At 48.7% G+C, this 15000-nt stretch overlaps 1 protein-coding gene across 4 annotated transcripts in view; it reads left to right on the top strand.

Moving 5' to 3' along the window:
• LOC115531103 (protein sidekick-2) overlaps positions 1–15000 on the top strand; it is a 286697-nt gene that overhangs the window by 243 nt on the left and 271454 nt on the right. For all 4 annotated transcript variants that reach the window (XM_030340152.1, XM_030340150.1, XM_030340151.1 and 1 more), the window contains exon 1: positions 1–303. This exon is cut by the window's left edge and continues 243 nt beyond it. In XM_030340152.1, the coding sequence (XP_030196012.1) occupies positions 162–303 (142 nt within the window). In that variant the 5' untranslated portion in view covers positions 1–161. The remainder of the gene's footprint in view (positions 304–15000) is intronic.

Below are 15000 nucleotides of genomic sequence, written 5' to 3'. Positions count from 1 at the left end.
AAAATACTTTTTTTCGGACGCCGGCTCGAGCACTTTTGCCCCTCTGCTTGCGCCCCGTGCTGCTGTTTGGCGCTCTGCCTCGCGGGAGACGACTCGAGCCCCTACGCCGCGTGCGGACCACTGCCCCGGAGCGGAACGCGTGTACGACCCGAGAGCGCAACATGTCTGGAGCGCGTGGGGCAGATGCCGTCCACCTCACCTGCTTCTTCCGGACACCAAGCGGGGACCATGCCGGCGGACAGATGTGGCGCCTCACGTGGATTGTATTTGTTTCCCTGTTTATTTACGGCACATCAGCACAAGGTAAGATACCCGGGGATACTGTTGGAGAGGCACGGGGTGCCATCTTACCAGGCCTACATAACTCCATGGCTTACAAGTTCTGGGCTGGACATGTTTCATTTTGAGGATCGTTTGGAGTTGTAGATTACTGCTGGGTAGGATATCTGATGTACCCATTCATCTCGTATGCTTTCACACGTACACACTCACATAAGCGCTCGCGCATGCACGCAAACAAAATCGCGCGCGCATGCTGGCACGCACACACACACACACACACACACACACACACACACACACACACACACACACACACACACACACACACACACACACACACACACACACACAAGCGTGCACACGCGCGCGCATACACACACGCACGCACGCACACATACACACACGCACACTGAACTATTTCTCAGTGCTTACTGCTCTTTCAATTTATGCGGTACATGGTGACCATGAACTTCACAATTATGCCATTTATGTCACTGAGATGCGTATTACGCATCTCAGGTCAGACTCGGGTCAATTTATATTTATACAGTATGTATATAGATAGATAGATAGATAGATAGATAGATAGATAGATAGATACATATATATATTATATACTATAGCCTACTTACTTATAGGCTTACATTGGAAAATTTACCATATCCCAAATTTGACAGTGTTATTTTGGCAGTTGAATCATTTCGTTTTACGCAAATTATATATAAACTTAGTTGGAGCAATTAGGCCTATATTTGTTGTTCGTACAGTATGCTATTAGATAGTCATTACAGGCCCACCTGTTGAAAATGCTAACTTGATTTATACGTACTAATTAATTAATCAAGCCATCCCGTGGTGATGGATGTTTGCACAGCAAACAAACATCTGCACTGTAAATAAAGTGTTCCAGCGCACGGTCACACCCCGCAGTTAAAGCATGGGCAACGTCAGTGGATCTTAAAACCAGTAAAAATAATACATAAGGACCCGTTTTCTCGACGAGAGGAAACACCTCTAGAAGAGCTATGGCCAATTTGCAGCATCCACCAGAAGAATCCATGACAGGCACACTGCCACCAGCGACAGATTCACGATATCCCCTAATGAAATAATACAGCACTTAAACCTTGTTGGACTTCTTGAACTCCCAGTGAATTCTTAGGGGGAATCAATGTATTGAGAGCACCCCTCCGCTTATTGTCTGTGATTAAACACTGCAGATTCTTTATTCAATGTTTTATTCATCAAACACGAACCGAGATAGAATAAATATATACCCTCCGATTTGTCACGTATCCTCAAAGGATGCGTAGGCGACCCAAAACGACCTACTCTATATGTATGGGGGACGACCAGAGCCACAGACTTCTGAGAGATGCAGCGTGACCCACACCTGCACTCTGTTGGCTGTGCTGCAGTGTGTGGCTGCACCACCCATTTCTTATCATTACACGTATAATGAAGCTGGCGTAGCACCGCGTAGGTGACACATGGCTAGCTCTCTCTCTCTCTCTCTCAAGTGCACTCTCTATCTCACCCTCTCGCCTACGTTCTCTCTCTCTGTCTCACTCTCTCACTATATCTATCTTTCTCTCTTGTTCCTAGTAGCCCTCTATTACACCCCCCCCCCCCCCCCCCCCCCACAACACTGTCTCTTTTATCTCGCCTGTTAACACATCTCGGTTACCTTCCTGCTTACCCACCTCCCCCCACCCCCTTGCCAGTTTGGTTAATTCATGCAAGCGAAGGCTGTCCTCCGCTCCACAGGGGGCATTCAACGTCTGCCGAGCTCGGGTGGAAAAACAGGCAGTGTGGAGATGACGTCTCTGTCCATCAGCCTGCAAACCCCCCCCCCCCTGCCTGCACTGCTGCCCAAGTGCTCCTGGATTGGCTCATGGGGTCAGGAGATGTGGGATTTTAATTGGGCTCTCCATAGACTGTGGTGTGGCTCTTTTTCCACCTTTCTCTCCAATGATTAAGGGCCCCGATCGGGCAAGGAGGAAGAGAGAGAGAGAGAGAGAGAGAGAGAGAGAGAGAGAGAGAGAGAGAGAGAGAGAGAGAGAGAGAGAGAGAGAGAGAGAGAGAGAGAGAGAGAGAGAGAGAGAGAGAGAGAGAGAGAGAGAGAGAGAGAGAGAGAGAGAGAGAGAGAGAGAGAGAGAGACGGACGGACGGGGCCCTCTGCATGGACATGCAGTCCAGCACCGGCCACGTTTTAATGGCCTCTTCCCCAACCCCCCCCGAAAAAGAACAGCCTATTTTATAGAGGCAGCAGGCAGGCACAGAGCTTGATCTAACTCCAAAACCAGCCTGATGCTGTCGTGCTTCACGGTTTTGTTGCAGAGAGAGAGAGAGAGAGAGAGAGAGAGAGAGAGAGAGAGAGAGAGAGCGTGCGAACAGGGGGGGCTGGTGGCTGATGCACTTTGCCTGAACCACACACACACACCAAGTTCTCGGAGACCGAAGCAAGGGGCGTTATTGTCACGAAGCACATTCTTGTGGCAGCAAAAGAGAAAACAATCCAGTGGTTGACCGATAACTTTCCCTCGGCTATCACAGAAGGAAGGTGGGCCAAACACTGTGGCCCTCGCAGAGTGCTGTGCCACGGGTTCACCACCATCCCAACTAAGCACCCTCACTGCCAACAAAACATCCAAAATGTTCCCGTAACCATCAATTTATGGTTTATGGAGGGTGGTCCCCTCATCACCCCCTCATAACCCCCTCGTAACGGCCTCTCCCCCCCCCCCCCCCCCCCAGACCCCGTGTCGGGACCACCCCCCAGGACGCGCTGCTTGAAGTGACGTTCATAGCAGCGGCGGTGGCCCGGCGTGGGGCAGGGCACCCGCTCAGTGCCGGTGCAGCGGCGGTCCCCCCCCCCCCCCTGTATATATGTGTGTGCGTGTGTGTGTGTGTGTGTGTGTGTGTGTGTGTGTGTGTGTGTAGGCGTGTGTGTGTGGGGGGGGGGGGGGGGGGGGGGGGGACCGGAAGGGAGACAGGGGGAGGGGAGTGACAGACGCTCGCTTGGAATGTTACGTTTGGTGTACACAGATGATCCACACGCACACACACACACGCACACGCACGCACACACCATAATCTCACACACATGCATCACTCAAGGCACCAAGTGCTGTTTTTTTTAGCTCGACTCAAGTGTTTTTTTTATTCTACGCAGCTGGCCGCGCTGGTTGGAGATTAACGTCGGTGAAGATAGTGATGAGAGGTCGAGTGTGTGTCTGTGTGTGTGTTTGGGGCACGGGGGCTGCATCAAAGAATTGGAAGGCAAGGGGCAGAGGGCCCGAGGGGGGGCTGAAGGGCTATTTTATGTTTGGGCACCGGGAAGCATGCCTGGGATTCCTGGGGTGGTGGTCTATTTGAACCCGATGTTTCTGAACGCAGGCTTCTTGTTTGACCTTGACACAGTTATAGATGCCCCCTTTTTGGCATGTCAACCTGTGACCTCTGGGCACTCATTCATCGTCCCACCGCTCGTCCACATACCGTTGACTTGGTAGGAAAGAATTTGAAATTTGCGGTTGAAAGCATGTCTATCAACTGTGACAGATACATACATCAGCACGAATTGACAGAAAGTTCAACAATTTATTCTAGTCACTATTCGGTCTTTCTTGGTTTAAATCCAGAGCGTCATCTTGGGTGATTCAAGTTCGGCTGAATATTGGGGTTTGTACCCTGAACGGTTTGACTGGCAGTTGAACGCACTTACCGCTAGACTCGACTATTCATTGAAGGTCATGAGGTATACTAATATCAGATGACTTTGCTTCCAAGTGTTCTTTTTTTCTGTACTAATTCAATTTGGTGATACTGATTGTGTGTCCGCACCTGCATTGCATTTGCGCACCTTGTGTGTGCGTGTCTGTGTGTGTGTGGTTGTGTGGAATGGGGCTACTTGAGGAGCCAATTTTGTGTGTGCCTGAGAGAGCAATTTCGAAAAGACTACAATTAGATAACACATTTCCATCAAGGCCCCTCCATTTGTGATTTGTCTTTGTTCCACTTCAATACCAACCATTATTAAGTCACCCCTTATTTTAAATGCTTTTTGAGAGAGAGAGAGAGAGAGAGAGAGAGAGAGAGAGAGAGAGAGAGAGAGAGAGAGAGATTTGGACAAATACTTAAACAAATATGTGTTGCATGCTTTGGCCACCAATTACTCTGCATTGACCCATTCCCTCTGCGTTCCCCAATACACACAAAAATAAGAGACTCGGGTCTACCTTACATTAATTAATGTAAACGTTAATAATAAAAAAATGACTCTCTCTCTCTCTCTCTCTCTCTCTCTCTCTCTCTCTCTCTCTCTCTCTCTCTCTCTCTCTCTCTCTCTCTCTCTCTCTCTCTCTCTCTCTCTCTCTCTCTCTCTCTCTCTCTCTCTCTCTCTCTCTCTCTCTCTCAAATCAGAGACTTTACATGCTCTGATTTGTCATTCATCTTAATTGCCAGTCCGGGGGGCTGCTCTGTTGCTATGCATTCCCAGCGCCCTGTGATGTGTGATGTACTAATAGAGCATCTGTCCAATACATTCTATGTTTACTATAGGTCACAACACGTTGCGCTCAGCATTAGCAGTGTCATATATATATGTATGTGTTTGTGTATGTGTGAATATGTATGTATATTTATTTATATATATATATATATGTATATAGTCAGTGTTGACATATCTGTCCAGAGATAATAGCGTTATGTGATAAATAACAGCCAACATCGCAACAACAAGGACAACAGAGCCTCATTCCAGATAGGTCAAGGGACAGTTGCTGCCAATGCCAATGTCTCTCTCTCTCTGTCTTTCTCTGTATTTCTCTCTCTGTCTCTCTGTCTCTGTCTCTCTGTCTCTTTGTCTGTCTCTGTCTCACTCTCTCTCCCTCTCTTGAGGGCTCCTTGAGGGCTTCAAGGAGCTCCACAGAACCGAGGAAACGTTTTGCTCAAATTCGGAAGACATTTTATGAGATTTGTTTGCGAGCATTTGGACAGCCCCATATTTGATCATTAATTGAGAAGCAATCAGTAAAGATGAGGGCTGAAATGAATGCCTTCAGATCCAAAAACAACACACAAAACTCTTGTAGTCAGAAACACACACACTCAATAAATGTATTCCAACTGAAGTCGGTGTCTTAAAAGCTTATTTGCAATTTCACTTTCTATTAAGAGAGCAAGTGCGACATTAAAAAGGCGTTCTGTTTGGAATAGGGTTTTTCTTTTGTGTGGGTTGACAGAGAAGATGACAGAGAAGGATGAAATGGGATCTGGTCATTCACTGCCAAGACGTTGGTTAACACACAAAGCCAATGTCTTCACAGAGACCCTAGGCTGAATTACGATGAGTGGCCATAATTCTTTCTTTTCATGCCTTCCGTTGCGCGGGTGTCCAGCTCAACGTTTTCCCAGACGCGGGTCATATGTGCAAAACACACAAACATCGTATCGAAGCTCACCGTGTGAAACGGCGTGATCTGCAAACAGAGGAGCCATGAGCAGGTGCTGTTGCCAAGGGCAGAGCGAGTCTTTCTTTCTCTTGGGGGGACAGATGGGGGTTGAGGGGGGGGGGGGGGGGGGGGGGGGGGTAAAGGGACGAATATCAACCAATTCTTCCCAACCTGGCACTCTTGTGAACGCCTCACTCGTTGACAAAGCCCAAAAATCCCAGCGCACCCTACACCCTCTATCCTCCTGGCGTAGCCTGTAAAACGTTGATGCTGAAGCATTTCCCAGCCACCCACAGTATATTTATAGTGCAGCTTTTAAATCGTAGTCTCCAACACCCCGGCACAGCCAACAGATGTTTCCCGTATATGGGAAAGGAATTACACTGACTTCTCTAAATCCTGCTTACTGTGGACTCCTGATACAATGGCCTCTCCCTCCCTCGTGCACTCGTTCCCTTGCCCTCTCCCTTGCTCTCTTATTGTCAGCCTGCCGCTCTCACCACCCTCCAACCCCCCCGCCCCCTCCCCCGCCCCCTCCCCCGCCCTCCCTCTTTTAAACCAACGTCCAATTAAAAGCATCTAGCCGAGGCCGATGGGGTCGTTAGTAAAAGTTGAAGTGCCTTGTAGCGTATCAAAGTGCTGCTAGTGGAAGAGACGCCCGTTGTGCTTAATAATGGATAATATATATTGTTGACTGTGTTACATATAATGTCGAATACCTAATGATAATAACGTTGAATAATAGTACTGTACGCCGACGTGCTGGAGGTGTCCTAAGGGAGCTCATCGAGATGGCTCTTTTTAAACACGACTCACGCTGTGACAATCTGCACCCTTTTTCCTTTTTCAATTCCCGTGGCTCTGTTGAGGGACGACAAAACGGAATGAAGAAAGAAAATATAAGCTATTCTTGTGTGCTGTGTGGTAGCCTCGTCTCCCATCGACGCGGCTAAGTGTCTTTCGTATAATGTTTTTGTATACAATTTCACGTATACCCGAAACGTAGCCTTTATTTCTCGGATACATGATATTCTCGAAATAGCACGCTTACCTTATCTCACCCTTGCATAAATACATCAGGGAACGGTGTGCATTAGCATCTTTATGAAGGAGCCACAGCGTCTCCCACCGTGTAACCGTGTGCTTTCAAACCTCCCTGCTTCATGTGCATTACTTTCCCCAGGATAGATAAGGCGAGCCTAACCTTTGGGGAGGAGGCGCAAAAAAAAAAAAAGACCCAGCTACAAACAATGGCCGCCTTTTGCGTGTAGGACGCTCCCAGGTGGCGGTGGCGGCGGCGGAGCTAATGCCATGTCAGCTCGGTCTATTCAGCGGCGCCACCGCTAGCTAATGTGCTCTTTGTCACAGCAGACACTTTCTATCCCCTCCCTAAACTCGTCGGAGCAAACTCCGGGAAGGCTTTAACGCTGTGCTCTCAGATGGCTGCTGCCCCCCCCCCCCCACCGTCCTCCTCCCACCTCCCCCCTCCTCCTCCCTCCTCCCAGCTGTCTTCTTAACCGGCACATGACTTTAAGGGTAAAAAAAGAGATGCACTCTAGTTCAGATTCCTCTGCTCGCCTGCTCCCCGTCTTGATGGCGTCCCAGGCAGCCTGGGCTGAGCGGGCGAGGCGTTGGGGTTCACCTCGGAGGGTGACGGCCATGCCTGCAGTCTATTCCCGCTCCACGCACTCGCTGTCATCGCGCCCGCTTGTCTGGGCCACCTCCACCGCCACCCCAATCCCCAGCCCCACTGCCAGCACCGCCACCGCTTCCGCCACCGCGGTGTCTCCGAAGGGTTCTGGCTCCTGTGTCGTCCCTGTCCTGTCCTGTCCTCTCCCTCCGCTTGGCTTCTTAATTGAGGCTTGTCTCCGTCCACAATGCCAGGACGGCCCGGACACAAAGCGTGGGCCGTTGGGGAGCCGGACGGTCAACACAGCGGACGCTGACGTCTGCGATAATCCATTAGACAAACCCCAGGGCCAGGCTCCAGAGTCGAGGGTTAGAATGACTTCAGCTCCCCCACCGCCCCCTCCCCCCCCCCCCCCCCCCCTGCTCCCAGTCCACCTTCCTCCTGGGGCATTGCAGTGATGGGGAAGCTGCATTTGCAATCGCTTCTCTCTTTGGAGCGGATTATACCTGTCGAGTCTTCTGAACGTGCTTGATAAACTAAAACGCTCGCCCTATTTATCTTAAACAGAGCAACAATAATAACGATGCAATCATATTCGATTGTGTCATCGTGTTGGCGTGTAAACCCATATATAAATACATGCGCTTTTACGGGGTTGTGCTTATTGTGTGGGCCCCGCAGGTGGAATCCGCCTCGCTGTCTTTGAAGAAGGGCCAGAGCACAGGGGCCTCGTCGGGTTGTGTTGATGCTCTGCCGTGCCGCATTTGATGGCTTCACCTGTTTGCCTTTTGATGCGCCCGGCTTTTCCCTCCAATCCCGCGCTGATTACTGCCTCCGCGCGGCTGGGACCTGATCAAGGCCCGCGTGCGAGGAGACTCACCCCGAGTCTTTCAAGGTTTCGCATTTCCTCGGGTTTCATCTTCAAGGGGACCAAGTCAAACCCATCCGTCCTGCTGTGGATAACCGACACATCAGCAACAATCTCCCCCGCTGGCAGTGGGGGCGGGGGTATATGTCAAACTGTACTTTTAATGTCCTTTCAATCTGCCCACTGGAAGGTTCTGTGGATCAAATATAGCTGTATATATATATATATTTATATATATATATATATATATATATAGCGACTTGCAACCGGTGTGATTATGGAGTTGAACTTTCTTTCACTTCTCTTGGGATTTATGTGGCAGTAAGTGGCAGAGAAGGAAGGTGTGTGTGTGTGTGTGTGTGTGTGTGTGTGTGTGTGTGTGTGTGTGTGTGTGTGTGTGTGTGTGCAGAGAGGAAGATGTCTGCTTCCGTGTGTGTGTGTGTGCGTGTGTGTGTGTGTGTGTGTGGCTTGTCTGCCTGTCACAGCCGTCGTCTGACCAAACAGGAGATCCGCGTGGGCCCTGTCCCAGTGGGTACCCTAGGCTTCAGAGCCGGGCTCGGCCATGCGGTACCCGGAGTGTTTAGAATGGAAATGACTGGGGGGGGAGTGGGGGAGACCACCTCTGAACCCCCCTAGTAATTGCTGTTCCCTAAGGGGAGGCGGAGCAGAGTGTTGCATGGGCATATGAATTGCTGTGTGTGTGTGTGTGTGTGTGTGTGTGTGTGTGTGTGTGTGTGTGTGTGTGTGTGTGTGTGTGTGTGTGTGTGTGTGTGTGTGTGTGTGTGTGTGTGTGTGTGTGTGTGCGCGCACATAAATGCTGTGCATGCAGGTTGGCATGCAGTGGCGTGTGAGTAATTGGGGGGCCTATTTGACCACTTAGAATTCAATGGAAAGGCAATCATGTTGCATTCACATTCCTGAAAGCAAAATTGTGATACTTGTAGATTCTGGAGTAGGTTCTCTTAATTTTTTCTTCATAGCCAAAAAACTACACTGTGAATGGAATTCTCCACAAGTTTTAGTTTGTTTGGTGAAATGATCAACTGAATTATGTTTGATTACGAAGCCTGCACACTTTCATTCATTTCATTTTAATGGAAGTGTATGGGCTGGTTTGATTGACATGCTACAATTAACATTGATGTGGGCTGCAAGTGGCCAAGCAAGCAGTACAGCTGAAATTGACTAGGTTAATCTCTGAGTATCATACCCACAGACAGAGATTACTCCTACTGAACTGATTCCTCTGCCATACCACATTTCTTTCAAATCCCTACCCATAAGCAAGTTTATATATAATACAGTTTATATAATATAGTTGACGAGTGAAAGGCGAATGTTTTACATTTGATTTTAAAATGAAAAAAAACGGCATGTGTCACAACATATGCATTGTTAAAAACAGCACTAAATCCATCTTCATTACGCCTGTTATACACACACTCAGGGTGTGGGGCTGTAGACAAGAACTCAATGTAATTAACAAACACACCGTGTGTGGGGCTCGAGACAAGACCATCCATGTAATTCACAACCGCACACGGTGTGTGGCTCTAGACAAGACCCCCCCCCCCCCCGGCCCCAGGTGGCACGCCATGACTCTTCCTCACGTCACCAGAGGTCACCCAGAGATCAATTCACGGCCTTGGCATGGAGATGGAGTGGGAGCCTGATCGATTCCCTGCGATCTGCCCCATCTTCTCCCCAAGACATCTCATCAAAGATCCATTCCTCCCCCCCCCCCTCCCCCATCATCCCACCCCAACAACCCCATTACCGGTCAAAACGCAGCCCCGGAGGCCAGCTGCCTATCACGCGCACGAAAAATAAATGGCGTGTTCTACCCCCGCTGGATTAATCAGCCATAACCATATGCTACTGTGTGCAATTACACTGCAATTTTGACCCAGAGAAACAGCTGTTGCCATTTGCCAAAGAGCTGCGTATGATTGCAATTGCCTTAACTTTGATTTGTGCCATGCTTTGGTTCGACGGGAGAGCGCGGTGATGTGCTTCACATAATAATAACACGACACTAGAGGACGATTACAACATGACGCTTCCAGAAGTGATCATAGCTTAACATTGTCATTATCATTACTTATTTTTTCCCCCCTCCGTATATATTACAGAAGGAACCGATACGGGCGACGGCTTGAGTTTTCACGTTGACTTATATTCAGTGAGGTCCCTGGTTTGTGTGTGTTCTGTTTTCCCGGTGGTGTTACTGGGAGGGTGTGCCCGGCAGCTTGGTAATAGCAGAGGCTCCTCAGATGGGATGTGGGCAGATAAACACTGTCGCATTCGGTACCTTGGGTCCAACATGGCTGTGTTATTCGTACACTGTCTCCCTACGTCTGTAATGCTCCCTGAAACCTCCCTTCAAACCGCCCACACAGTATGGACACATAACACAGCCGCTCAGAGTCATGCATATTCCTTTCTTTCTTATATGGTGCATGAGATTGATTGGCCAGTATGTGATTTTGTGTGTGTGTGTGTGTGTGTGTGTGTGTGTGTGTGTGTGTGTGTGTGTGTGTGTGTGTGTGTGTGTGTGTGTGTGTGTGTGTGTGTGTGTGTGTGTGTGTGTGTGTGTGTGTGTCTGCATATGTGTATGTGAGCCATGCACCCCCGAACTGTCTCCCCCAGCACACTTTTGGACTCTGTTAAGTCGTCAACAAATGGATTTGCCGTGCACAGATCTCAGTCAGCACAGAGGCCATTTGTCATCGCTATGGTTCTACTGGAGATGCAGGCAAAGCAAAATATAGAAAAGATTACGGTTTGGATGCACATTTATACATGGCAGATAGCCGGGAGAGAGGGAGGAAGAGAGGGAGATGAAAATGAAAAATGGCAGCTAGAGAAATTAGCTTTATTTTAGGTGAATTTTTTAGACATAAGTGCAATGCTCTCTCTCGTGGCAGTAATTAGGTTTTAATGTCTGGTAATTGCCCAAGAATTACAAAAATCACATCGGAGCTTGTGAGAGAGCCTAACAATATACATTTTCTTTTTTTTTAGATGAATTCTTTATTTTGATGTTTTTGTGAGAGCTATTTGTGATACGGTTGAAAACATGTTGTTTGGTTGGAAATAAAACTCTTCTCTTTGGTGCTTCTTTTGAAGCACAAGTTCATGTGATTCCCCGCAAACATGGTGTAAACACGAAGCTCAGTTCACATAATTCCTACCGGTTTGTCATGTAAACAAGATTAATTCTTCCAAAAAAAAAAGAAGAACCCATCCAGGTAATAGAAATGTGATAGAAAGAGACAGAGATGGGGGGGGGGTTGGTATCCATCTTGAGGCTAATCGAGTCTTTAGCCAGGCTTTCCACACAGTGTCACCCGCTCACAATCAGCTCCCTGAAATTCCACCGCCTCTCCCTTCTCCACGGTGATTGTCATCCGCGAATGCCGTCGCTACCTTCAGCGCTCCCCTTTGCACCTCAGCCCATAGCTCCCACTAATGGACGAGGATCCTTTCTTCCTCAGCTCGGCCTCGGTCGTCCCTGACCACCAGAGTCGAGGAAAAATAAATAGATGGGCCACTTTACACTTTAGGACCGCATCCTTGTGAAGCATCAACACTGCGATTCCCCCCTGTCTCCTCCCAACACACACACACACACACACACACACACACACACACACACACACACACACACACACACACACACACACACACACACACACACACACACACACACACACACACACACACACACACTTAACCTGTTGGCTGAGCCAGGATTTGTTAGATTAACATCTTGATTATTGTTTGCTCTGAAGCGCTGCACGCCTGAGCGAATCATTTAACGGTTTAACGGCCGCCTTAACGGGGCTGACCTGACGGTAAGCGAAGGTGACAGACTGAGATGGATGTGGTGGGAGGCTGTGCTTTTAGCCTCGTAGGGATTACGGCCACGGTTGACCCCGCCTCCGACCCCTGACGGCTACCTCTGCTTCTACCTTCCGACACACACACGCGCTTGTGTGTGTGTTCCGATGCACTCTAACGCACACGGGCCATTTTCGTTTCCGATGTGTTTTGAGCTCACCTCTGTGTACAACACACACATGTGCTTGCATCCATGGACACACACCAATATACGTACACACACACACACACACACACACACACACACACACACACACACACACACACACACACACACACACACACACACACACACACACACACACCTGCACACACCCACATACACACCCACATACACGTGCACACATACACACACAGTCGTAGGAGCAGGAGAGCCTCCCCTCTGCAGAGCCAGACCAGCGGGAAGTGCTCCATCCATCTTGATTATTCAATACTTACAATTTTAATTACACCTGAGTGCTGTCAGCCCGCCAAACGGGCCGGCTGTATTGATCTGCGCCGGCTAATTGATTAATTGCCGTGTTCACGGAAGCACGTTTTTTTTTTTTCTTTCTCCTCTTGCCCTGTTCTTATTGTTCCCAGTATCGTCCTAAGGAATTACTGGCAGCCTGTTTTGATTTCAGGAAGCGGGAACATAACTCCCTACCCCCCCATCACACACTAAAGGTTTGTGGTGCAGCTACTCACGCGGTCTCTGTGTGTTGGAGTCTGACGGCAGAGTGACGTTGAACAGGATTAGCGGGCTGACTGTCGCCGTGGAGCGCCGAGGTAGCCGGCGGGCGGAGGACGAGACAAAGAGGTGTTGTACATCACAGCCGCCGTTATGACAAGCCCGAGAGATTGCCAAGGCACAGTCGCCAGGAAGACCTTGTTAACACCAAACTGCTGCTTTAAATTTGTCATGTCTTGAACCGTAAAATACTCTATTTTGTGTGTGTGTGTGTGTGTGTGTGTGTGTGTGTGTGTGTGTGTGTGTGTGTGTGTGTGTGTGTGTGTGTGTGTGTGTGTGTGTGTGTGTGTGTGTGTGTGTGTGTGTGTGTGTGGAATGCTCTCCGCCCAGTTGGAGACATTTGGGAAGGGGTAGGATATGATCAAAGGGCGCCTCGGCAGATTGGCCGGTACCTCTCTCTCTCTCTCTCTCTCTCTCTCCTTTCTCTTAATCTTCCCTCGGAGGCTCTTGGGACAGACCTTCCGCCCCTAAGATGACAGCAGTGTGGGGCTTGGGTGTACGGGCCCGCCTCCTCTCCCCACGTCGCTCCGCATACTGTAATTCGGGCGCTATTTGAAGTCCAATTTTATAACTGTCAGAGGAGCTGGTTTCACTCTGTATTTCCAGGATTAGAAAGTAAACCAAAGAAGAAGTCTTAGAGCTCCAGCAAATGTTTTTTGACACCGCCCTAGGTCGGTCGACAAAAGGCATTTTTAATGTTTATTTTCATTATGATAATTCTTGTTCTGGGATGAAAGGAGGGGAAAACCATTAAATAGAAATGTCAAATGTGCATCAACTGTGCATCAACAATTATTGATGATATTATACACAACTTGGATCTTGATAATTTATTAATAAATAAATATTTAAACGGCTACAGCATCAAGTCAACACCACTCATCCTCCCCAGCAAAAGCATTCGTCTGCCAATCTATCGCCCTCTGAATTTCAATCCTTCAAAGTGTTGCGTGTGTATTGCCAAACATCCCAGAAATGAAATGACCTGCCTGCCACCAAACGGCACACAGAGATTTACCTTCGGTGCGGAGAGTGAGGCAATATTCTATAAATGGCTTGTTTATTTCACACATAGAAGACTCTGTGTGGGGAAAAAAAATTGCCAGAAATTATCTTGGGAGAGGTAAGCGAAAGGCTTAGCCTTAATATCGTATGTATGCGGATGACTCCCTGGAGCTGGGAGTGTTTTAAATGTCTGCACACGCACGCACACACCACGTATGGGATCTCTGCATACATGCTAGGCAGAGGGGCACTCAAACAGATGGCTTGGTGAGAGACTTGGGTACTTTTCAGCCCGCACACACATACACACAGAGTGTGACTAATTGTAGGCTAGCCAGGGGTCATGTGTCCACTGAAGCCGTGAGTTTGAGCCGTGTAGAGTGCTTGAACATCATCAGAATGCATCATGGGATTAATCGTGAAGAGATGTTGTTTTGTTATAAAATCGTAAATGAATGTAAATAAACTAGGAATGGGAATTACTCCAAATGTTCATGGTTTGATAAACAGTGGGTGGGTATGTACGAATGATCGAATACTCGATGTGTGCTGACATTCCCAAAGGCAGCCATGGATCGTCTGTGTATCATTAGAGCAGTGAACTAAACTTTCTTATGTGGTTATACAATGTTTATGTCTCTTGAGATCGTATTGCACACACAGACACACACACACACACACACACACACACACACACACACACACACACACACTGACTAAGCCCCCCTCACAGCCCTGTCAGGCTACATAGATAGCTATGTTAATATTGTATGTAGCACCTAATTACAGGGACATTCAGAGACAAGTGTTATGGCGTATGTGTGCGCGTGTTGAATGCGCAATCGCCTGCGAGTGTTATCCCTGTTTATTTATATATGTGTTGCGTAATGTTTCCCCTTAGAACCACAATCTTCCTCTCTTGACTTGAGTCGCGCCCCCCGTGGCGCTGGCTAGCTCTGTTCCGCCCGTCTGCAGCAGCCCCAGACCTCTGGTTCAATTGTCTTTTATCTTCTCCAAGTGTGCCCAGGGGGAGCTCTGGCGGGACTTTGACATTAGTTAGCCTGTGCCGTCAGATTAGGCCGACGCGCGCGGCTGAATGACTTCCGACTCGGCCCCCCGGTCCGGA

The sequence above is a fragment of the Gadus morhua genome, chromosome 18, assembly GCF_902167405.1.
Source record: "Gadus morhua chromosome 18, gadMor3.0, whole genome shotgun sequence".
Lineage (NCBI taxonomy): Eukaryota > Metazoa > Chordata > Actinopteri > Gadiformes > Gadidae > Gadus > Gadus morhua.
Note: the sequence above shows the minus strand (reverse complement) of the source record. Positions and strands in the feature narration are given on the sequence as shown.